The sequence below is a fragment of the Octopus sinensis genome, linkage group LG2 (assembly GCF_006345805.1).
Source record: "Octopus sinensis linkage group LG2, ASM634580v1, whole genome shotgun sequence".
NCBI classification, from domain to species: Eukaryota; Metazoa; Mollusca; class Cephalopoda; order Octopoda; family Octopodidae; genus Octopus; species Octopus sinensis.
Window position 1 is genome coordinate 99,863,396 of NC_042998.1, and position 26,291 is coordinate 99,889,686.

General features: G+C 35.8%; 1 protein-coding gene across 1 annotated transcript in view; it reads left to right on the plus strand.

Annotated features, from left to right (window-relative positions):
- The window catches only part of LOC115232623 (cadherin-like and PC-esterase domain-containing protein 1), a 201,965-nt gene that overhangs the window by 109,178 nt on the left and 66,496 nt on the right, over window positions 1–26,291 (plus strand). Inside the window, exons 3-4 of the mRNA XM_029802617.2 lie at window positions 7,879–8,210; window positions 22,923–23,079. Of these exons, the coding sequence (XP_029658477.1) occupies window positions 7,905–8,210; window positions 22,923–23,079 (463 nt within the window). The 5' untranslated portion in view covers window positions 7,879–7,904. The remainder of the gene's footprint in view (window positions 1–7,878; window positions 8,211–22,922; window positions 23,080–26,291) is intronic.

Here is a 26,291-nt window from a genome sequence, read left to right on the forward strand (position 1 = left end):
TTCGATAAACATTTCATTACTTTTCGCATACTTTCTGCCACCATAGCCCCCGACCAATCCACGCGCACGCACACTTTATAAAAACTTCTCTCTCTCCTCTTCCCTGGTTCTGCTTTCACTATGTCCCCCCACACACACACACACATACACACAGTGCCACGCTACAAACATTCGACCGAATTCTGTCATAAGAAAGAAATAATTTGTTTTAATCTCATAAGAAAATATTTCCCCGAATAAAATAAAAACTCAACAAACGACTTTTTTAATTTAATATTTAATTGAATATAAATTGCAATTCAATGACTGAAGCTAGTAAAAGACTAAAAAAATATTCTTCAATTTATGCTTCCTTTCTTTCATATATATATATATATAAATAATTATTGGTTTCAAATTTTGGCACAAGGCCGGCAAGTTCGGCGGGAAAGGATTAAGTCGATTACATCGACCCCAGTTCTCAACTGGTACTTACCTTATCGACCACGAAAGGATGAAAACCAACCACGGTGGAATTTGAACTCAGAATGTAAGTACGGACAAAACACTACTAAACATTTTGTCCTGTGTATGCCAACAATTCTGCCAGCTCACCGCCTTACATGTGTGTGTATTTGAAAAAGCGAGTAGTCTAGGCAGATATCTATTTGGTCGGGTAATAAGAGATTCGTAGGCCTTCCCTCACTGCAAGGATTTTGATGATCAGCTTAAACATTAGTTTGACGGCAATGTCTGCAGGAAATATATGGGCAGGGCTGGAATTTCAGAAAATTGCTTTTTTGAAGCAGGGGTGGGCGAGTTAATTAGTACGGATTATTATTTAGATTGTGGTTGCCTGGCCCCAAGTCATTCCTGATAGAGTAGAACTATGACCAAAAGTACTTGTCTTGATATCTCGCCATTTATTCAGAAACAGGATATTTATTGTTACATTAACTAATGTGTTATTAAAAATAAAGACTGTACAGTATGATTTTAGGAAGATTTGGTTACTAATTTTAGTAAGTTGTATAAGCTGACTTAATTGTAATAGCGGTAAACTACACGTCTTTCGGTATTTCTCTTTTTTCTTTACTTTGTGAGTTCAAATCTTGCCAGAACCAACTTTGTCTTTTATCTTTCCATGGGGCCAATAAAGTATCAGTCATATACTGATGTCGATTTAATCGACTATTTTCCTCCCCTCAAAAAAAAAGTCGAAGCTGGCGATAATTCAATTCATAGGTTCGTAGCTAAAATACATTGGTTTAATAAAGATTTGCTTTACCGTTTCCGTTACATAATAGCTGTCTTCAAATCATAAATAGCACTTTATTATATAATATAGATGCTACGCGTCTTCATGAATCACGCAGTTGTGAAATAAACGTACATGAGACAAGTTTGATTTTCAGTTTTAGCCATTCTATTTCACCTACATTAATATGTATGTAAGGTCTCTCAGAAAGACATGACCATCACCACATCATTCATCCTGTATTTTTTTAATATTAATTTCCATTCAACTATACTTGTTAATCGAGCGCTGTGGTGAAGAAAGCTAAACTAACTAGTTGAGATGTGATTCTGTTTCGATTCGAATTACAGTGAATCCTCGTTTATCGCGGTAGATTGGTTCCGAGGCCGCCCGCAATAACTGAATTTCCGCGAAGTAGGGACACCATATTTACAGTATTTATTTAACGTGTATTTGGACTTTTAAAACCCTCTCTGTACTGTTAACAACCCACCAATTACGGTAGTCTATTAATAAAAAGGACAAATGTTAAGCAATGACACTTTAGATTTAAAAAAAATAAAGATTGTTACTGTTACACAAAATAGAAAGCTGTGATTCGTCGTCTCTCTCCATTGCACCAATCACAGCCCGTCTTAAGTTCAAATACCCCTGTATATGCTTTTTTGCTATTTTACGCTTGTTTTGTTGTTCCTAGACTATGAATAATATTTATTATTAATATTTTAATGGATTTAATGAAAAATTTTAGGAGTTATATATATATTTAAAATCCGCGATAGTTGAACCGTGAAGTAGCGAGGGATCACTGTAATTTCATTTCGTTCCTCTGATGCCTTTAGAGAGAGACAGGATGAATAACACAGCGTCCCACAAATATCTCCTTTCTTCTTCCCCTAAATATAGTAATGTGATGCCCTGTTCCACAAAAAAATTGTTACATTGACACATTCTCGCTGACTAGTCAAAAACTGTTGAGTTAGTATTGTTGTTTAGCTCTAATTCTCTTCTGATTGTGCAGACTTGTGATCAAAAGTACTTTTGGCCATGAATAAATAAAAGGGATCTTTACCTTTTGACCGACAGATTATAAAAATAACTTTTTTGTAACTAAACACTTTCAAACTTCGGACACTGGTAGAATGTGTCATATAAAACAGCTTTTACTCTTAATATTTTTGAGAAAAACTTATATTTATGAAATTATTTCACGTTTAAGTTATCCTATTTCGGTAATTTCAACCAATCAATGACGTGTATTCAGCTGAATAAAATTACTGCCGTTGTTTGTCAACAACAACCATCGGATGTGTATTTTTCGTTTGTCACTGTTATTTATGACATCGTTCGTGCGTTTGTACTGGTTTTAGCTATAAGGTTTTAGGGTTAGGGTTAGAGCTGTTATAAATAACAGTGACAAATGAAATATACCCCGCCAGAAGTTCTTGTTGACAAACAACAACAGTAATTTTATTCAGCTGAATATACGTCATTGATTGGTTGAAATTACCAAAATACTACAACTTTAACGTGAAATAACTTCCTAAATAAAAGCTTTTCTCAAAAATGCTATGAGTAAAAGATGTTTTATTTGACACATTCTACCAGTGTCCGAAGTTTGAAAGTGTTCAGTTACAAAAAATTATTTTTTAAATCTGTCGGTCAAAAGGTAAAGATCCAATAAAAGACAAGGTGGTCACGATTGAAGTACTTCAATTGCGAGCACCTTGTCTTTTATTTATTTTTTTTTTTTTTCGATAACGTATTACCCTAAGTATCATGTCACTTTGTGTGTGTATGTGTGCGTGTGAATTGGACGATAGGGTATCATTTGAGGTAGATTCGACTGCAATTTCTTGCTAGTTGAGCAGTTACGTAGACGCTCGCTCGTTGGCTCGGGCGATCGTATAGAAACTTTCTCGTTATCTTGAAAGATTTTGAGTTTCAAATTTTTGTGGCGTCCCTCTCTTATATTGTTGTTTCGTTTCGTTGGAATAAATAATTAAACAAATACCGGACAGAAACCGTTGACATTAAAAAAACTCTTTATCTTCAGATATAATCTCTTCACAGTTTCTAGCCATTTAAGAACCGTACAACATAATTTGATTGCGTCAACTCAACTGAATATAATGATACTTTTTTCTCTTTTAAAAACAGTAAGATACCAGCTTTCCTGAAGAGTCTCTTCTGGTCTGATGCCTCAGCACTTTACATCCATTAGGTTTTCATTATTATTATAAAAACCCGACTTATTTTTCTTGGAATAAAACTGAAGAAGTCATTTAGCTTAATTTTTTTTATATATTTGGCTCAATTTTTTTTTTTTGTTTCCAATTTAATTTATAGATATTACATTTACATAGATATATGTATGCATTATTATTTTCAGTTTGAATATATCATGTACGGATCTTTTCGGTTTGAACGGTAGTTTTTAACATAATTTCTAGGTAACTAAAAAATTTTAAACTTCGTATACTGGTAGAATGTGTTTATAAAACATCTTTTTCTCTTGGCTTTATTGAGAAAATTCTATACTTTGTAAGATATTTGTTGCTTTTTCTTCAATTTCTGCAATTTCAACCAATCACTGACGTCCATTGAGGTAAACAACATTCTGTGCCGTATGTCCCTCGTTTAAGAAACAGATTGGGTTTATTTACATTTGTGAAGAAAAAAAGATACCCTTTCCCCCACCCCTAACCCTAACTAACCCTAACCCTAAAACAGATTGAAATGCAATAGATCGATACTAGGGTCATAATTATGGGTGACAATTTCATATGACACCGCTAGAAAAAAACTGCCGTTCAAATCGAAAAGATCCTCATGTACACATGCTTGTGTATCTATATTGTTTGTTTCATATTTTGTTAATTATAAATGGAAACGCGTTTACTTTGAAAGTGAATGTATGTATATTCAGTTGTACGATAAAAAGAGTAAAATATTAGGAATTTGTTGAAAAATACGTGGATTATTTGTTAGAAAAAGGAAGGGAAACGGAAGCCTGAAGTAAAGTAAAACATGGAGAACGAAAGGGTAGAGTGAAATCAGAAGAGATTCTGAGAAGAAACCTATGAAATAAAGACCAGGAAAAACAAAATGAGAAAGTATAGAAAAACGAATTGAAGGTTGGATGTTATTTTAAATTAGGTCGACAGAGAGCTGGTTGTAAGTCATGCAGATTGCGGGAAGGAAGAGAAGATAGATAACTAGATGTTTAAAAAGAAAAGTACAAAACAAACAACTGAGTCTTATGATTGATTTTAACAAGGCGTGTTGGAGCGGCAACCCTACCACTGTTGATTGATGCTTTCTGAGTTCGAACAAGAGCAAATCCACTAGCCCAATCATTTCTGACATAAATGGGCGGATATCTAAATCACATGTAAAGAAGAGCCAAACGTTACCGTACGCACGCAGGCGCATACACATCCCCCGCTCTCTCTCTCTCTCTCTCTCTCTCTCTAGCAACAAATAAAATAGAAAAAGCTTGTCACAGGTGGACAAATAAAATATATAGCTTTATTTGTTTTTTTTTCTTTTTGCTTTTTATTTTTCGTAGTTAGGCACATCCTGTCCAGATGTCATTGCTTTCCTTAACTTCTGACGAGATTTTGACCCTCCCACCGTCGATATATGACCACTCAACAAAAGTATAATTAACAGTGAATTTATTGGTGGTAGGCGTGGCGATTAACATAGAACCGACTTGCTAAAGTCATGATGCAGTTCTAGTTTCTGATTGTAACTATTTGGTTTACTTAGTTTAAAATGTTAATGCTCGCTACAAAAGTTTAGGAGCATCTCAATCGTATATTTCTCTGAAAACCGAAGAATATGATGCTTCTGTGTCTGGTTAAAGAAAATCAGGTTTTTTTTTTTTTTGTCTTTTTACCTCATCACTACCATCGGTTTATACTTTCCCGAGCTAAATATTGTATTAGTTTGAAAAGTATACCAAGAAGTTATCTATATGGACTAAATGTTCTTTGGGGATACAGAATTACTTAAAATAGTATAATCGATATATATATATAATGCTTGAGGATGGTATGGGTTCGCTCCCCTGCTAGCAATTATATTTGTATATACAGGGTGCAACGCCGCACTGCTAACCAGCTGGCGGAAGTTATGCCTAGGGTTAAAGAGTGGTAACATGGAACAGCCACTTTGATGAGGCGATTAACTTTACTTGTTAGTATAGTTACTACTCTGGTCTCTTTTTGAGATTTTACTACTAGCTATCTTCCTTATATATATATTAAATAGCTGCAGGATTAAAATTAATCATAGGACTTACTAAATATGGCTACCTGCTGGAAATAACAGTCAAAACTCTTATTTAAATCGTCGAAAAAAACACTGATAATAACTACAGAAATCAACAATCTTTCAGCATACATTCAAGTATTTGGACTCACGTGAACCGGTTTCTGGACTGGCATTATAGCTTCACCTACCTGTTAACACGTGAGGCAATAATGCCAGTCCAGAAACCGGTCCACGTGAGTCCAAATACTTGAATGTATATCGAAAGATTGTCCTAACTCGTTTGCTCGCAGACGGTTGATTTCTGTAGCTATTATCAGTGTTTTTCGGCGATTTAAGTAAGAGTTTTAACTGTTATTTCCAGCAGGTAGGCATATTTAGTATGTCCTTTGATGAATTTTAATCCTTCAGCTTTGGGGGGGGGCTGGAATCGCCTATACTATTGATTCTGTTATTATCATTTTTAATTGTTACACTAGATAATAATAGTCAATAATATCTTCGCAAATATTTTCTCCTAAATATTTGCTCCGTATTGAAATATATATATATATATATATATATGATTCTGAAAATCTTAACGTAGATAGAAAGCCTTTTCGTATTGAAAAAGCTTATCATTTAGAAGCTATAGTGCTAAAAGCACAGAGATATCAGTAGCACATGAAAAGTGTCCGGTAGTGACGACGGAATTGCTAAATTATGATTTCTATGTTTTGCACGTCTTCAGTTGCAGGTAACCATTATCAACAGCATGATACAACGTAGTCGTATGGCAGCAGGATATTTTATATAGACGCATTCATTTGAAAAAAAAATTTTTTTTAGTTAAAACTGTCTAAAGCTTCTGTACCTACGTTTTCCTTTCAAAATATGTTCGATAATTTTAATCATTGATTACTGTGTGTCACTTTTTCTAAGCTGCGTTCTCGTCTTGGCATAAAAAGGAAAATAACAGATGACAGCTATCAAAGTAAAAGAGGTGCTACTGTAAAACAAAAATATATAATTTTCAAATGTGCAGTATCAAACAGTTCAGAAAACATAGTTTCAAAAGAAAATGTGTATTTCATAATTTTCTACTTATATGGTTTTCAAAATAACCGTGGATTTTCAACAATAAGGATACACTGATGACGCTTATTGATAGAGAAACACCAGTTCATAGCTGTCCTCTTGTTACCATAAAAAAACTGATTTGTCTTCCCCTTAAGCCATGTAAGTTCAGGTGATTGAGTGTTCATTCGTTCAAATTATCGCCCCATCCTACTTGGAATCTGTTGCTGCTTTGTTATGTTTACCCTATCTCAATGTGAAAATTATTAAATAAATCAAGAATTTCACTTCATACCACTGACCACTGTGTGTTAAGTAGCTTGCTTACCAACCACATGGTTCTGGGTTAGCAAGTGTCTTCTACTACAGCCTGTTTGTGTGTCAGTGTTTGTCCCCCCATCATCGCTTGACAACCGATGCTGGTTTATTCCCGTCCCCTTAACTTAGCGGTTCGGCAAAAGAGACCGATAGAATAAATACTAGGCTTACAAAGAATGAGTTGTAAGGTTGATTTGTTCGATTAAATGCAGTGCTTCAACATGGCCGCAGTGAAATGACTGAAACAAATAAAAGAGTAAAAGCGTATAAATATATATAACGTATCATGATCTCTCTTGTCGAAGACGACAGATGACGGTCCTGCAATTTCTAGCAGCACAACCTGCACAGATGATTTGTTTATAGTGATGAAATATTTATACTGTTTATTAGCTCACTTCCTATATCAAATCAACATTGCCTGTACAGGTGCATGGTGTTACACGTCAGATGTGAAGTAATATTAAAATATTAAAACAATTTCGTTATCTAGTCGTGTCTGCACAGACAAAGACATCAGTTACAAATCCAGATTCATAACACTACGATTGATGTTGCATTATAATAATCACTCAGCCAGAGTCTTTTAGGGTTGTGGGTTCGACTCTCATGGTTATTTGCTGACAACTTTTTTCCGGCTTGGAAGGGTAATATTACCCATTATTTCTGCTGTTTTAACGGCAACACTGCATTCGAAGAAAAAAATATGATCTTCTCTTCTTCTTTGTATTTTACAATACACATTCGACGCTTCAATAAAAACAAATGTAAATTTGTTTATATATACACACGTGGTTGTTATATATATATATATATATATATATATATATATATATATATATATGAGAGGATAGTTTTATTCAAAGATCTTAAATGTCAGTTAACCTTATTTCTTTTGAACCCTCTCCATTGTTTAAACAATCTAATTAATTAAATTATATTTAAAAAGTGATGTAGTAACCTTGATGTTTATATTTTAATACTTTCAGGTAATTTGCTCAATAAAACTTAAAGAATGAAGACAAAATCTTATCGCTTGAGTTGCCGTTCCATAAAAGACGTATTTCTTTATATTATATTACTAATCATGGTATCAACATTTATCACGATCTACGAAACAATAAGATATACCCCTTGGGTAGAAAACAAAATATTGAAAATACAATGGAAGCTTCCTCTTCGAGACTTACACAAAGAACTCAAAAATAATTCTTACAAGGATTATCTACGAAAAATTCCAGAAAAGAAATCTCATATTCGTACTTACAAAGGTCTTTCACATTCCAAAAAACCGTCGCAGATTTTGACAACACTTTTAAAAGTAAGTATGACCTTCTGCTTTCGTTTCTTTTAATTAGATCAATGAGATGTTTGGGGAATAGTTGTTCCTTTTTATCGTTTAATTACATTGCTTTGTCATGAAGCAAACTTTAGTCTTGAGAACAGATGTGAATTTTAAGTTATATATGTTCTCTTCCTGGGCGGATACTGAGTGAGCATTTTGACTGTTCGTACTCTCAGCGACACTGTAGTAAAAAATAAGGTTGTGTTGTTCAGTTTGACATCTTTTATGCAACACCTAAATTTTAAGATCTTACAGATGTTTAGCTCCCCAGATAAGATAATCGTCTGACCGTATAAATTAAAGAACTAAGTTCTTTCTTCAAGAATTTCAGTCCAGTTTTATTCAGGCCCAGTCCATATCAAGTTGCTTTAACGATATTGTATCATCGCTATTTTGGTTAAGTGAATGGCTTCTTCTTTTTTATCCTTTTAAATTCTCTTACAAAATGTGATGGTTTCTAACAAATACACAAACCTTCAACCTTGCATATTTTTAATATTTCACTTAAAGATTTTCAGAATACAAATTATATGGTTAATTTCTCTACCAGAAATACAAATATTTTCTAGGTTATTTGTTGAGTACTTGGTAATGTAACAAATAGCATCAGTAATTCTCGATGCAAATTGTGAATTTTATAATCTGAATAGATAAGAGGATTTCTAAAAAGTTATGCATAAATGCTCTTTCTCACAAATTGTGGATGAAATCTATTCGACAGATGATCACTGCATACGACCTGATTTTTATATTCTGTACTCAACAATTCTATCACACTTGGTAAGGCACTTGCGTATTATGTGATATTTATATATTGCTGGTGTGTATATACACACACATAGACACACACACCACAAGCTTCATTGGGTCAGAGTTTATCTTGGTTTCTAAGTCGTTTAAGCGGTTAGGATTGAGTGCATGTGTGCGTGCGTAATACTTTAAAACTATATATAAAAATGAAATTAATTGATTTTTTATCAGCTTTCCTATCCATAGTATTTTAAACACAGTATCTGTAGTATAAATGACAGTTACATTAAATGTTTCACGGTATCTAGTTTGATGCTCTGTATCTCTTTTACGTCGAAATTCATTACTTGTCTTTCTCATATGTTTAAGATAAGAATCTGTATTTTGTTTTAACGCTCTATTTTGTCCCATCGCTACAGCAAAATAAAATGCCATTTGGAGTTAGGAATATATATATATTTCTTTATTGCCCACAAGGGGCTAAACATGGGACAAACAAGGACAGACAAAGGGATTAAGTCGATTACATCGACCCCAGTGCGAAACTGGTACTTTCTTTATTGACCCCGAAAGGATGAAAGGCAAAGTCGACCTCAGCGGAATTTGAACTCAGAACGTAACGACAGACGAAATACCTATTTCTTTACTACCCACAAGGGGCTAAACACAGAGAGGACAAACAAGGACAGACAAACGGATTAAGTCGATTATATGGACCCCAGTGCGTAACTGGTACTTAATTTATCGACCCGGAAAGGATGAAAGGCAAAGTCGACCTTTTTCTTTTTCGTTTTTTTTTAGTTACTTGTTCTTTATTTAAAATAAAGTGCAGAATGATAGCTGTATAAAACTAACTTCCAAATAAATTATATCTTTCGATTAGTTCGTCAGTTACTCCGTTGGGCGTCTCCTGACATCATTTCTTGAGTAATCATTATGAAACTACGGCAGATTTAACTATTGTTTACTTAACTTATTTTTGGCAGCAGCGGTGAGAGCAGTTATTGAAGTAAATTATTTACAAACGACAGACTCCTGTTTAGCGACACATTAAAAACTTGGAAAAGGGGAAAAAATGACAATTCAAAACAGGCTCAAAATAGAAAAGTAATTAAATGGCGTAGAAAATAATTGTTTTCTTTCACTGTCCTCTCTTTCTGTTTTCTCTCTCCTTCCCTCCATCTTCCGTTTGTTAATTAGTTTTCTCCCTAGCTATAGTGTAGTTTTATTGTTTTACATCTTACTGTCTACAAAAAAATGTCCATTCTATTCTCTCGAGGATCGTTCGTTGAATTACTACAATTGACAGAGTCTTGGTTTGTGAGAACACTGATTAACCAGTATGGCTGCCACCTTCAGCGCTTTTGTCTGCGTTGAGAAACTTTGAAGGTGTTGAAACATTTCCAACAGATTTACTGGTTAAGTTTCTTTCTGCTTTGCTTCATAAAATTTTCATTTTGCTTCTCACTACTTTTTAATCATGATTTCTCAGACATAAAACCACAAATTTATAAGGTGGAGGCGAATGTATTGCGTGACATTTATGTCTTCATCAACACCCTTGAGAAAGACAGCGGAAGAAGAAGGAATACAGCAAAAAACTAAAGTAGGTCACGACATTAGATTGCCTCTTACCTCCAGAAGAGCCTCTACGTTGTCACTTGATCTGCTAGAAATGGCAAACAAATTTCCCTACAGTCTTAGAAATATCTGAAACCTCTCTAGACATCGTAATATTAAATATGTGAAACCTGAAAAGGATTGTCATGGGTGGAATTTCGAACCGACCTGGGGGTAAAAAGTAACTTCTTTGTAATAATGACTTCTCTTCCATTTGCACAAGGCCATACATTTATAGGAGAATAAGTTATAGTTTGTTGAATCGACCTTCACTCTGTTACACGCATGGTGCATTACTTATTTCAGAAATTGAATTTCAATGAAGCTGTGACATTACATTTTGGCACCAATACTTATTTCAGTCTGGTGTATAATTTACTGTTCCCTAGTTTTTCGAACTGCTAAGGTGCGGATACAACATAAACAACATTCGTTTATATTGATGTAAACATAACCCCCACACACACACACACACAGACATAGATGACTGATTTCTACACGGTTTCTGATGCGGCGAACACACCTGAGTGAGAAGGGGGCTGTTCCATTACTGATAAATAGTGGATAGACACAGTAAGCAGTGTCAGTACGCGAGGTATTTTTGATGTTTTTAAAATCATTTTTGATCCCTTCGAGTTAAATTGTTATATACTTGTTGAAGGACTCCTGTAAGGGCGAACTTACTTGTTGAATAGCATTGTTAACCTGTTGAATTGTTGTTGCTGTTTTTATCTGTGAAATTACAATTGTTTTCTTCCCCAGTCATGGGTGAAGTAGACAAGAAGAAGAGGATGGAGTGCGAACCAGTTCCAGCCGGTAGCTATGCTTCAGCCACTGGCAGAAGTTTGATGGCTGATGTGTTGCAGGTATGAGAGATACAGATGGAGCAGAGGAAGTTGAAGGATTTCAACAGACTCACAGAGAAAGATGGAACCAGTTTGAGGTTAGCACCGCCAGAAAATTTAACAGCGAGCGTGATGAAACGGACAGTGGTATATAGAACGCTGTCCACGGCATTGAAAAAAATAGAAATAGCCATAGTAGAGGCTATAGAAGAATGCTTAAAGGGGGTAAAAAGCCTCACAACATTTTACACGAGAGGGAGGAAATACGGCACAGTGGAGGTAAGGTACGCTAGTGATCAAGAAGCAAAGGACACAAGAATGAATACTTCTGCCGACTTACTGTGGCAAACGAGTGGCCAGGGTAAGGATTGGCAGAGTACCCCCGGAGATTGAGGAGGAGTGGCTGGTGGCAGCCATCCTGTATAATATGGAGGACGTGAAGGTGTTGAAAGTGACGAGGACGAAAGAGGTAAACTGATGGGGTTACGGCCTCGAAGTGGCCATCCAAGTTAGTTTACAAGACTTGCGTAAGATAGCGGAGGAGGTAATACTACCAGAGGACGTGAAACTGAGAGTAGTGGTGGAGAGAAGACCTCCAACCTGTTGCCAGTGTGGAGTAAGGGGGACATAGGAGAGCAATGTGTCCCCAGAACGACGATAAAGGTGAAAAGGAACAACAACAGTAGGATGACGAGCAGGAGCAAAATGCCGAAGCGACGAACCCAGTATGTGAGAAGTGTCCAGAGAAGGTGGAGGAGGAGCATACGGTGGTGAATAGGAAGAAAAAAAGGAAAGAAGCAGCATTCTGAAGAGAAAAATAATTCTCTGTAGAGGAAGAAAAAAATCTCAAAAGAGTGAGGTGTTGTGGTGGACACCCCCAAGTTTATATAATATACGCAGGCGTGGTCATGTGGTAAGAAACTTGCTTCTCTACCACATGGTTCCGGGTAATGTTCCGCTGCGTGGTACCTTGGATAGGTGTCTTCTGCTATAGCCTCGGCCGACCAAAGCCATGTTAATGGATTTGGCAGAGAGAAACCGAAAGAAGCTCGTCGAATATATATATGCGTGTGTGTGTGCATGTGTTTGTGTGTGTATCTGCGTTTGTCCCCCCACCATCGCTCGACAACCGATGTTTGTGTGTTTACGTACCTGTAACCTGGTGGTTCGGCAAAAGTCACCGATAGAATAAGTACTAGGCTTACAAATAATAAGTCCTGGGATCGATTTGTTCGACAAAAGATGGTGCTCCAACATGACTGCAGTCAAAATGACTGAAACAAAAGATAAAGTATATATATATATATATATATATATATATAATGTGTGTGTGTGTGTGTGTGTGTGTGTGTGTGTGTATAAAGAAATTAATAAGTGTGGCTCATTAGCAATTAGAACCTAAAGGCAAAATTAATAGAGGTCACTAAAACTAGAGGTTTTGTTAGAGATAGGAGTTAAACTATCACGAAGCCACAAGCGCACTATTTTAAGTAACTGACAATGGGAGGTAAGTCCCCAGTGTACATAGCCGGATCACGCTTTCGGATTTTGATGTAGACCATCTTTATTCTCAGTGCTTTTGTGCATTTACGTTCTAATTGCTAATAAGCCATCCTTTTTAATTTGTTGTCTACACTTTTACCGTTTGGGAAATTAACACACGTTTTCAGCAGTTTTTCTTATAAGACTGACTGAAGTAGTTGAGTTTAACCCTTGGCGTTCAGAGCTGCTGATGAGAATTAAGATGGTTTACATCAAAATCCGAAATCGCGATCCGGCTATGTACGCTGGGGACTTACTTCCCTTTGTCAGTCACTCATAACAGTGCGTTGTGGCTTTGAGTTAGTTTAGCTCTTATATATAGCAAAAGCGGTGCTAGTCATTTTAGTGACCTCTATTCACTTACACGCACACGCACACACATATAAATATATTGGTTCATCCCATAAATAATGCGGGGTGTAATTTATAATTCTTATAGTTTTCAAAATTAAGATAAACTAAGTTGTTTTATAATCTAAAATATATTCTCATTCATTTTCTACATCTATCTAACTTGCAAAACCCCTCTTCCAAAATTCACTTGTGTCGAAAAATTCTCCAGTACTCTTCTGACCTCGTCTACAGAATTCATACTGTTTCTGTGCAAACGATTTTGAAGACTGCAGAATAAATGATATGCTGGTTGAGGCATCGTTTCCCATTCAAATTCTCCAACCTTTAGAATGTCATCCTCGCTGTATGTGGCCGAGCATTATCCTGATGGAAGAACACCTTTTGTCTTGAAACCAAAGATGGTCATTTTTCTTCTAGCGCCGACTTAAGCCACTCAAGATGCTCGCAGTAGATCTCCTTTGTTATTGTTTGGTTTGGGTTTAAAAGTTCAACGTGGACTTAACCTTTCATATCCCTCCAAACATATAACAATACCTTACGTGGGTGAAGACCTTCTTTAGCCTGGGGTGCCGCTGTTTCTCCTTTCCGTACCCACTGTCTTTGGCACTTGACATTTTTATACAGAACCCATTTCTCGTCACTAGTTACTGTTCAGTTAAAAAAAGGTTCGTCACTCTCTTCGCGCGATTAGACTCGGAACGTTTGTAAGGAACCCACTGACCCAATTTGATGAACGGTTGAACGATCAAATCCAAGCTTCTCTGCTAGTTTCTCAACAGTTACGATGGGGTTTTGTTTCACCGAGGTTTGCAGGACGTCTTCGTCGAGCTCTACAGATCTTCCAGGACGAGGCTCATCTTCTAGGCTATAGTTTCCGGCTCAGAATTTCTGGAACCACCGTTGACATTGGCTTACGCTTATTGTCCGATCCCCATATACTGCATTAATATTCCTCGCACTTTCCGTTGCATTGTTGCCTTTATTGAACACATAAAGCAAAGTATGCCGAATACGCTCCTTTCTCACTTCTATTATAGCTTTGAAAAAATAACTGTTAAAATCGAACTGCACTCTTCAACACTTGCACTAAGCATAATTACAAGGTAAAATGACTACCTGCTTTTATAACAAGTTGACGTAGGTAGTTTATCTCGTTCCCCTCCGACTTTTGGCTCTTACAATTGGAAAAACGCAATATTTATGGATGACCCAATATATAGAACAACGAACTATACCTGTGACCCTTGCCTACTAAGTGAAACAAGTGAGACTGAAGCGGCTGATGTTGAGTCTCAATATCTGCAGGTCGACAAATTCATGAAACGTGAGTAAAAAGGAATTCTAGAGGACTGTATTATTTCTTGGGACGTCGAGTCGTTTTTGTACTGTCGTGATCGGACTCACTTCCTATTGTATTGCACACGTTCTGCCTTTAATTAACTTTTCGAAGTGGTCTCCCTTTTGATCAGAACTGACTATTTACTCTAATAAATTTCTACTCATTACAGATGTAAGATCAATGAAAATTTCTTCAAGTAGTATGTTAGAACCAACCTTGTCATTTGCTTTTCATGCTGAATGTGTTCCTAGGTATTTGCGCAAGTTCTCCTCGTAAGAGAAATGAAATGGTTTCAATAAGAAATCGATTAGCCAGTAGCTTATCTCCCATCCCAAGTCACTACCTACCTTCCCATGTTTTAATAACGTACAAAGGATGGTTACTTTTACATTACACTTAACCTTAAGCATTTAATGTTATTAATGTTATCACTCAACGTCCTCAAAAAGTTAAGACAGGGGAAAAGGTAGATAATTATAGAATTATGCACCTATTAGCTTATGTCTCTGATACAAACCAGGACATTGACAGTTAAGATATTTGCCTTGGTATAAAACTATATTTGTAACAAGCTAACAAATGAGTCTCTATGTGATCATTCGATCCACTTAAAATAGCAATCAAATTTCTTTCTAATTACCTGCAACCGAATTAATTAAAAAAAAAGGAAGGAGTTGGTGGATAAACCATAGTGTTTTATAAGGACTGACTTGGAACTAAACAACAATAATGATTGCAATAACATACGATTTCAAAACCCATAAACAGAAAAGATATTGCACATTTCCCATTTCTACCAACATAAGAATTCATAAATTCGAATCAGTGTGACAATTTTTTAGCTTTTTTTAACGAATGTGTACGATTAAACTAAAAGTTATTGATTTTTATTTTTCTTCCTCCCTTGGGTATAATGATCATTTTTTTATGAGAAAAGTGTGATCAACTGTGTTTATATTTCTACGTTACAATAACTTTTTTCTATCGACTCTTGGGAGTTACTGGCAGTCTATCCTCTAAGTTGTTATAACATCTTTTGTTTAACGTTGTTTCGTTACAACGTTATGAGAAATAAAAACAAAACCAAATACTGCACAATAAAAATTCATAAAGTGTACGTCTTTCACACTGAAATCTTGTTGTTTGATTTGATTTTCCATTTATTTATTTATCTGTTTATTTATTATAACCGGATACGGTTTGTAATTCACTGGAATATAAACAAAACCTTGATAAATATACTAATTATTCAATTTCTTTATTCACGACCGCCACCAATGATAAAATCTTAATGTCGGCTTCATGGAGATTCAACTCCTTTAAGATGCGACAATACTTAAAATACAAAATAAACAACGAAAAGTAGAGAGTGAAATCGCATTTAAAAAATACAAATTACGGCACTTCTAAAGCAGGGTTTGTTTCATCTATAATAATCCACTTAAAATTTTCATAAGTAACTTTTTCTGCGTCGTACTGAGTACAAAATGTTGCCTCTTCGGTTTCCCACGAACAAGTTGCTTTTCTACTGGCCTTTTAGACATGGCTTTTAATGAAAATTATAATAAATTAGGACAAATAGATAAATAGGTTTAGAAAGGGGAAGTTTACAAATTAAAGCCTCGCGGTCGAATGGCAAACTACGAAGCCTTCCATTTTTAAAACTAGCTAGTTTTCACTATTGTTTGGTTTTGAACTGAGTGGTTTTGAACTCCTTACAATGTTGGCAATGCAAATATTTATTTCTTGATTTATCTCTGTTGCAATGACAGTCAAATGCGCGTTCTGCACCACTGCCATCTGCCTGTTAGTAAAAAAAGAAAACCACCAGAAACATGTGTATAAAAACTAAATTAGAAGTGTTACGGAGATTCAACTATGGACAATGAACTGTTGATACTGGAAGAACTTTTGGTCAGTGACCAAGAGCTAAGCGAATACTTCATTAGAATACCAAAAAATTAAACTTTGTGCTCAAAATCTTTAGCAACAGCAAAGTTTCGCAGGAATAAGCAGCATAGCAGAAAAATGCAAAATTTTAAGGCACATAAATAGAGGGCTTGCATCAGATTAACTCTCCATATTCGTTTTTTGTCATAGAACCTTAAAATTTATTCGATTACCTAAAAAAATTGTTTCTGGGCTAAAAATGAAAAATCTCGTCTTGGTTGTCCCATAGGACGCCCCAAAAGTGAAAAAATTTCGTGGTTAGTTTGAGAGTTTCATTCGAAATTGCATAACGTACTAACAGAAAAACCTGCAAAAGTCGAAGAAGAATCTAAAACTGCTTTTTCAGCTTTATTGAAAAACGTTGTTGATGCTTGGGGATACACGCTGCAGTCAATTTTTACGGTATATGAGACAAGCTTGTTTTAAAAATGAATGTCAAAATGAAGGTACGTTCCTAAACAAGAAAATCTGCACTACGATTCGAGGTTGCCAATGATCGTATGACACTCTGAACTTTTATAGTTAAAGGTTTGTCTGAGGCTTATTGGTTTTTAGAGAAATCTGCCATTTTCACTGAAAAAAGATGCTCAGAAATGGAAGAGTTAAGAAGCAAACAGATTAATGAGTGGATACGAATACCAAAAGATTGTACAAATGAGAGACAAAAATGCACAGCATACTTCTTTTTTAAGTAAATAAAAATTGTATTAGTTTTCTTTATTAACCTTTCTTAAATGTGTGTAGCGCACATGTATATATCAATGTTCAATATTACAAATGTTTTAAGTATTTATTAGGAGCTTGGTGTTTGTGTGACTAGGAAGACAACTCTTGTTTATGTCATTGAACCTACTGAGCAACGAGATTGAGAAGTTCTGACGTTCGTATATTTTCAGACATAAGTAAAACTGTTACAAGTTTGTTTTGGTTTTGGTGTGTTTATAAAAAAGGCTCATTGCCGTTGTTATCGATTAGCCTTGGGTGAGTTTTGATCGATCAGACCTATGTTCAAAGGCGTTCCAGCTGTTACCATTCCATCATGCTTGCAAACATAGTGTACCTTGGAGTACTCGAAGGAGAACATTCTTGGTGCAGTCCCATGGTCATTTAGGCGGCTATTTTTAGCATATTAACGGCTACTTGGAGATCATCTCTCTTCCTCATTAGCTCGAGCCACGATGTGTTGTTGTTATAATTCTCTGAGTAAGTACTGCAATCCAACGTGTTGGTTATGTGATAGCTGTGTCAACTAGAGTAAAGCCTTTAGAGCGTGATAGCTTTTCCAGGCGGAGTAAATGAACTTGGTGCAACAAAACAACAATGAATCACTTATTACATTGGCCATACTGCCACCATTTTTCAGTTTCGAAGGCTTATGTCAAGGAGACGTTATCAGTCCAAGAGACGTAATCACTTCCAGAGGCCTTTCGCAGCATCTACATAGAACTCGATCACGAGCACAATCCAGTTCCATTGACGAGGCATGAACCACCGATCTTTCGGCTGGTTTTCCGGTGCATTTTCGTATTTACTATTCGGTTACTATAATTGATCTTACAGTAAACTGATATTTAGTCCCAAGTCAACTCTGAACGAGCAAGCCTGGGCATTCCAGTGATTGGGGTGTTTGATTCACGATCGTAAGGGCGTGGGTTTCATTCCTGGACCGGATGACGCGTTGTGTCCTTCAACAAGGCATATTTCATATTGTTACCAACCACTCAACTGACAATTAGTACCAGCATTAACTGGGGACAGGGTAGCCTTGTACCAGACTGAAGCCCCATCCAAAGTAAAGGAGTCCTGTATTCTCGTTTATATGCCCTGGAAACTCGGAATTGACATAAGCCAGTCGGCTTAAGACACTTTAATAGTGATGTCCCAGTAGAGCCATAGCTAACACACTGGAACCACGGAAAGTGTGAAAATTTACCTTGGTCTATATTGTTCAATATGTCATTCGTTTTTGTTGTTTTTAGAGAGAGAGAGAGTTTAGCTGTTATTTTTAGCTCGTTGAGAGATTAGAGATTCCTTCGTTAACTCATTAAATTGAGTTTTATGTGGAATTTCATTGTACAGTTTTGTTAGCTTTCTTTTTCAGCCTGTCTTAGCCGGAAGTCGTGAGATAAAAATAAACTGTTCAACACACACACATAAGCACTTGCTACGATTATCGTTAGCATCTATGGTTGATATGTAAGCTTTATTACCCAAATATTGTTGATAAGTACAGAGATATGCTGGTCAAACAGTACAATTTTCAGAATTCTATCGTTAATGTTTTCGTTCTCTTTTCCTATCAGCAACGAGGCTATCTACATTTTCATTTATTCTAGTGTTTTTGGTGTCATTTCTATCGTAGCACCGGTTTATGTATCAGGATTGGTTCATCTCTCTCTCTCCCTCTCTCTCTCTCTCCTCTCTCTCTCTCTCTCTCTCTCTCTCTCTCTCTCTCTCTCTCTCTCTCACCTTGTGTGTGTATATATATATATATTATATATATATATATATATTATATATATATATATATATATATATATAATAGTTGTATACTGTCAACTTAATGTGACAGTCCCATGAAGGGAATCACACCACTGCTATTTAGCCCTAGGAAGCATCAACGCTTCCTGCCGGTCTTGACACATTTCCTGTGTCCTTATGTTTATAAGAGGGAGACAAGCATCTCCACCCAGCTAAGCCTGCATCCAGAGACTAGTTTCTGAGTCTTTGCTCGTCATCAGTCTGGAGTAGCATAAGGACACAGGAAATGTGTCAAGGCCGACAGGAAGCGTTGATGCTTCCTAGGGCTAAATAGCAGTGGTGTGATTCCCTTCATAGGACTGTCACATTAAGTTGACAGCATACAACTACTCTATCGTACCACTACTGCTTTTATCTCTCTGAGATATTTAGAAATGTAATATATATATATATATATATATATATATGAGAGACAGAGACGTGTGTGCGTGTCTCTTTATATATATAGTTTATATGAGAGTGTGTGTGAACATGTTTTCTTACATCGATCCGTGTTCGTCCGAATGTGAGTGTATGTATTTGTATGTATGTGTGTGTATGTATTTGCGTGCATGCGTATATTTATATGTGCTTAAAATGACCTGACCATTTTTATCAAATATCAAATTGTTGAAAATTCAGATTCGCCTATTGTTATCTGCTTTGACTCGAACTGAATGTTCGATTTTAAATGCATAACAAAAATAAAAGAAGAAATAATTAACTTTAGTTTGATAGATGATAACACGGAACTTAAGAAACTCCCGTTCATCAGCTTCAAGGAGTTTACAGATATCCGCTCGATGCCACACGGCATACAACCGATGGGTTATTTGTCTAAGAAGAAAAACAAAAATAAATTTAATATGTCCATATATTGATCTCAAGTCTTATGTACAAGATGTCAGTTAGATATGAATATATCTTGTTACTAATGCAGCATGTATTTAGATGCATAAACCCCAGGCAGTGATGGTCAGAGTTCAGCTAAGTGTTGATATTGTCATTTGTTATTGGCAAGTTTTCATATCAAATAGCAAATTATGTGTCGGATTTCGATGTATGGGTTGTATGAGCCTCATTGTAACCTATCCTATATACAATATAATCTTCATTCAAATTTCAATGAATAAAGAGTATGCAATGCAGAAGAAATGATGAAATTATGCTAATATCAAATTCACCTTAAAAGTGTTATATATTGTGAATTAGCAGAATCATTAGAATCAGAAAATGCTTTGCGTTAGTTCTTTCAGCCTGCCCCGTTCTGAGTTCAAATCCCGCCGATATCAGCTTTGCCTCTCATCCCCTTGGGGTCTATAGTATCGACTAATCCCAAACCTTCAAAATTCGCTTACCTTAGACCTAAATTAGAAACCATACATGATTCCCCGGAAATGCAGTGTAAAATACTGGATACAAGGTGTTGTTTAATCAGTTAGTAGAGAATTAAATATATATTTGTTAACAGTTTTTCAGCGATAGTTTTAAAGACAATATGAGAAAGATCTGGCTACTATATCTAGCAGGATAAACAACCACACTGGCTCATTTGTTGATGCTTTTGTTAGAGAAAAAGAAAGTGATAATCAAGGTTCATGAGCTGAGGCCGGTCATTATATCAAACTCTGTCGGACACTCTGACCTAGCTGGACAAAACACTGTGTTTGTTTACTGTGCACCTGGTTACTAAGTGGAGAACAACAAACATTAACGTAGCTAAGGGGAAATCCGCCCCTGGTGACACTTTTAGGGAGGTTGCACTTTTGGGTTTGCTGTATATGTTGTTTTTTTTTTTGGTTAGGGGGTGGGAGCGGCAAGCTCAAGAGTTATACCGGGCGGCACACACTCTAGCAGCATACGAAGTGGTATCAAAAAGTTCCCGAGCAAATTCTGTAGCGCACCAACTGATGGCAACATACGGTTGCGTGCGCAGTGACATCTAACTGTGATCTTCATGAGGCAGTGTACTGAGTTCAATATTACAATCTCCTTTAAAGGACAGTCTCCAGAAATGTTGACTAACAATTTTTAGACTCTATACCAACTGCAGCGGCCTCCGCTGAGAAATTGCTTCCCTCCATTATACTCTGATTGACACATAGTTACCTATCTATACCTTTCTGTCACTAATGTACCAGCGCTCTCTGTATTTCTGCTATCCATCTGCCGAGTGATAATTAAATTATGGTAGAGAAGTAAATCAAATTGCATTTGATGGCCACCAGTGTGTAAAAGTACGGAACACGAATATATTTTATATGGGGCGGTGTGGGTTGAATGATATTAATATTTGAACCTCCATTTACGATATCAAATATAATTTTTGTTACACAAAAATATGATTAACAAAACAAGGTAAAATGTTAGGTTTTGGATATTATTTTTAAAATTCTCCACTTTAAATCATGTTTTTGTTTTTCTTTTAAATCTTCCTATGAGAATATGTTTTTCTTATTATTATGAACTCCAGCGTGCCGCGAAAAGGAAAAGATCAAAGAACTCTCGTTTTAACCTCTTCGTTAAACTGTTTTGTCTCTAAATAACGTTGCAATTATTTGAGAAGTTAATAGTCAGATGGAAAACGGTCAAGAGAATCAGAAGGATGATGCAAAATTTTCATATTTAGTGTCATAATCTTTACCCGAGTAATTGGGCAATATTATCGCCTTGCATTATCGCGTTAGAGAAACATCCCTTTACGATGGCTCGATGATGGGAGCTTTTTTTTTTCCAAATTGTGGTGCAATGCTTCCAAAGGGTGACAATACTACTCTGCATTAACTGTTTCCGTTTCGTCTAATACTTCATGATATATGACACCCTTCATATCCCACCAAACATAGAGTAAAGCTTTTTCGAGTGCAGTCCTTGTTGTGGAGTGGACTCTCCTTTTTCATTAGTTATCAACCGTTGCCGTTTTCGTTGGATATGATTAAATAAAACCGACTTTGCATCACTTGTGATAATTCTACCCTGGGAAGCTTCTGAATCAAGTCTACTCTTCAATGACAAACAGAGGCAACTCTTTCATTAAGCTGAGAACCTATTCCATAATGAGGGACCAACCTATCAAATTTAAACACTTTTCATAAAGATGTTTTATGATCGAATGTGTGCGTGCAAACTGTTTTGCTAATTCTCGAACAGTTTGCTTTGGATTCTCCTCAACTACAGTTTTTCAGATGCTAAATATTGATAGAATTTCGTTGTCCGATACGAGAGGGAATCTACGAGAGAATTTCCCAAGTGCAAGTCGCCAAACCATCGTTGGCGTTTCCGGAACTTAAATCCTCATATCCATAGACAGAACTAATATTTCTTACCGTTTCCATTGGTGAAAAGCCTTTTTTGAATTCATACAAGGTAAAATGGATTCGAATTTAACCACTATGACGTAAAGAAAAAAATGAGAATATTAGAACGCAGAAATTAATGCTATTTCATGATATATGACACCCTTCATATCCTACCAAACATAGAGTAAAATTTTTTCGAGTGCGGTCCTTTTTGTGGAGCGGACTCTCCTTTTTGTAAGTATTAAAAAAAGTTAATTATCAAAAATGCGAGAGGACTTTCTTTTCAACCTAATATATTTGTGTGTGTGTGTGTGTGTGTGTATGTGTGTGTGTGTGTGTGGTGTGTGTGTGTGTGTGTGTGATCACAAGATCTTTTCAACTCAGTTAAACATTCTTTGAAGTTCTTCCCATTAACAGCACAGTCGTGAATCTTATGGTATATATATATATATACATTTATTTTAATCAGTTACAGGAAACTATATTTGGCGAGCGCCGTTCAGCAAATACAGCTGTGTTATGGTTAGATAATAAAGACTCAATAGAAGAAGCCGATTTGTACAGTTCGAACCTGAAGAGTCTAGGGCTACATGTGAAAATGAAACAGAATTATTTAAATGACAAAGGTAAGTGTATGTGAATGTCTATCCGTATATGTGGATGTAAGTATGAATACATATGTGTATAAATATGTTTATTTGTCTATGCGTACACGCGAGTCGTGTGTGTATGTATATGTAATCGAGTGTATATATACATATATAATTGTATGTGTATATATTTATGTCTATATATTATATTTATATGTACATATATTTGTATGCAGGTGGGTGTGTATACAGTTGTCTAAGAATCTTTAGTCGGGAAAAATTCAGGCAAATCCAGCGGTAGATCTTCATTATCTTATAGCGATGATATTTCAAAGGTTTTAGAAATAAAAACAATACATGAACACAAAGTAATTAATTTTGCGCCGTGGGGAATAAATAAAGGTGGGTTCAATGTTTATTACGGTGTTCTTTTTCATGAAAAAGCAGAAAAAATGGGGAAACATGTCTGCTGGAATAGTAGTTTACGGTGAAAAAAGTAGAACAAAAACATGGCGAATGAACGAAGTGTTTTATTTCTATTGTTATTTTTTTTTTGTCCATGAGGGTAATGTGAAACCATTTATGCATGCGTGCGTACGTGCATGTGTATATGTGTGTGTGTGTGTGCGCGCGCGCGCGCTGAAAGTATATATGGTGGGTTTTGTGTTTGTGATTCTTTATTACCCACCAGGGGGCGACACAGAGGGGGACACCACAAGACATGGGGACATAGAACATTATAATTAAAATTTATGAAAAATGAATTGTTAAGTGAAAGAAAATGATAAAATGAAAGCGATACCAACATGGGTTTTGTGTTTGTGTTCGTGTATTTTAGTTTTGTCCTGTCAAAGAAAAGAAAAGAAAAGAAAATACGATAACTTCTGTATGCATGCATATCAGCGTGCAGGAAAGTGTACTTTCGAATGGAGGGTAGAATGAGTGAGTCATGTTGTATGAGTGTGTATATGTATAGCTGTGTAGACTGGGGCAAAATTGTATGTGTGTGTGTATGTATTCATACGTGTGCTAATCGTACGTTTATGAAAATAGGGATGGGTTTTTTTATGAAAATAGGAATTTTTTATTTTTACTGTGTGGGGTAATGTTAGGAACGAGCATGTGTTACTTCAAGAAAAGAAGATTACTATTAATTACGATTTGCAGATTTGTGCATTGAAGGAAGCTGTTGTTCACTGTGCAAACGAGAGGTGTTTGTCCCAAGGTGTAAAATGGCATTACACAGAGGTACAGGTGGTTACAGATAGAATAACTGAAGAGGTGAATTCCAGGTCGAAGTAATTTGTTAATAAGTCGGACGTCTAAAAGATGCTCTCTAAAACAGTCGGTCTGTCGCTAGCCAGTTCTCTAATGTTCAATAAGCCACAAAATAAATAACGTTTTTGCAGTCTGATAGCAGCAATGATTGCAATAGACTTTGAAATCAGAACTGCCGGTTAACGAAAAACCTCTGCAATTCTCCTACTGTTTACTACGCAAACTGTTCGTTCCCTTTCAAGATTTTTTTTCCTTGTTTAATTAAACGAATTGGGGATATATAGATATAAGCATTTTTCATAGATTCGAAATTTTATCCCTTAAATCAGTAGAATGGTAAACTCGTAACTCAATCATCTAAGGCTCTGTTTTGCGTTCTTATAAGACTGTTTCATATAAGATGTCGAAAGCACCCGCGTGTGTACATACAATTACACGCATATATGTATGTATATATGTATGTATGTATGTATGTATGTATGTCATTGTCAAGTCTTATTTCAAGATTTCTTGCCAATAGAAAAAGAACCGGTTTCTACCCTAGATCCAAGGCTCCTTCATTGGAATTTCAACATCAACAACAGGGTATTTTTGTATGTATGTATGTATGTATGTATGTATGTATGTATGTATATGTGCAGATTTCTATGTTTTGTTTTATGTGGGTATTCTCATGCACATTGTTGCATATCTAGACATGCTCATATATATTTAAATGATAAACTTCTGGAAAGTTTTACAGATTTTTACCGTTCCAATGATGGATTGGATCTGTACTCTTCGAATCATCTTTCTCCTTTCTGGTTTTGAGAAGTCTAATTTCTCGAGATTGGTATTTAGGTAGTGTTACAAATGCCAGGGCTCCAATAATTACAGGTATTAACCTATATGTATGTATATATGCATGCATATATGTATGCATGTGTCCATGCACGTATGGGGAATAACAGTTTTTTTTTCTTTTATACATGTTTCATTAAATACATGACTATGTTCTTACGGAGATGTACTCGCATAGCAAGTAATTTGATCTGAGATCGTGTGCTGAAACGAAAACAATTGCAGCGTGGAAGGTGTTTATAAGCCATTTAAGAAACACACAAAAGCCGTTCGATTCACTTCAACATTTCAACATGTTCATATTTTATCTTCCCTTTTTTAGAGTTTTCGTATTTCGTAATAAAGTTCTTAAAATAGTATTCGACTTTTCCAAACCATTGCTGTCGCATTTCATGAAATGAATTTACTTGACGCCTCTATTGTCTCATATATGCTGTTTGAATTCATATAGACTTTTCCAGTCAAAGTTATTTTTAGTCTTAGGCACATACATCAGCAGCGGTCAAACTTTTGACAATTAGGTTTTCATGCCAATTACTGCTTGTTAATTGTTTGATCATGTACTACAAAGGCACCAAAGCCAAACAAACTCTCCTTATCGGTAAGACACTACAAACCAGTAAACCCGAGAACAACTTACTAACGACAAATGTTTGGATCAGTTTGACTGTAAAACTGAAAGCTGCAAACTTCAAGACTCTAGCTTTTACATCAGACATATTAGTACAACTCTCTCTCTCGTAGGCTCTCGTTTACAGCAAGAAGCTATCGTAAAACGTTATGCCACACCACAAAACAAAATTACCAGGGGATAATACTTAGATATTCTATAAAATTCCTCACAAAAATAGAAGATTAATCATAGAAGCCTTAATCATATTGCAACGCAATGCCAAAATAAACACACAAACTACACACACATAAAGCTACTTTATTTTATCAACCACAAAGGGATAAGAGACAAAGTTGACTGCAGCAAGATTTGAATTTAGAACAGAAAAAATAATTTAAAGAAGTATTGTCAGGTGTTTCCTCAGAGGTGTTAACTTTTCTCTTCTACTCTAGGCACAAGGACCGAAATTTTTGTGGGGGAGGGTATCAGTCGACCCCGAAAGAATGAAAAACAAAGT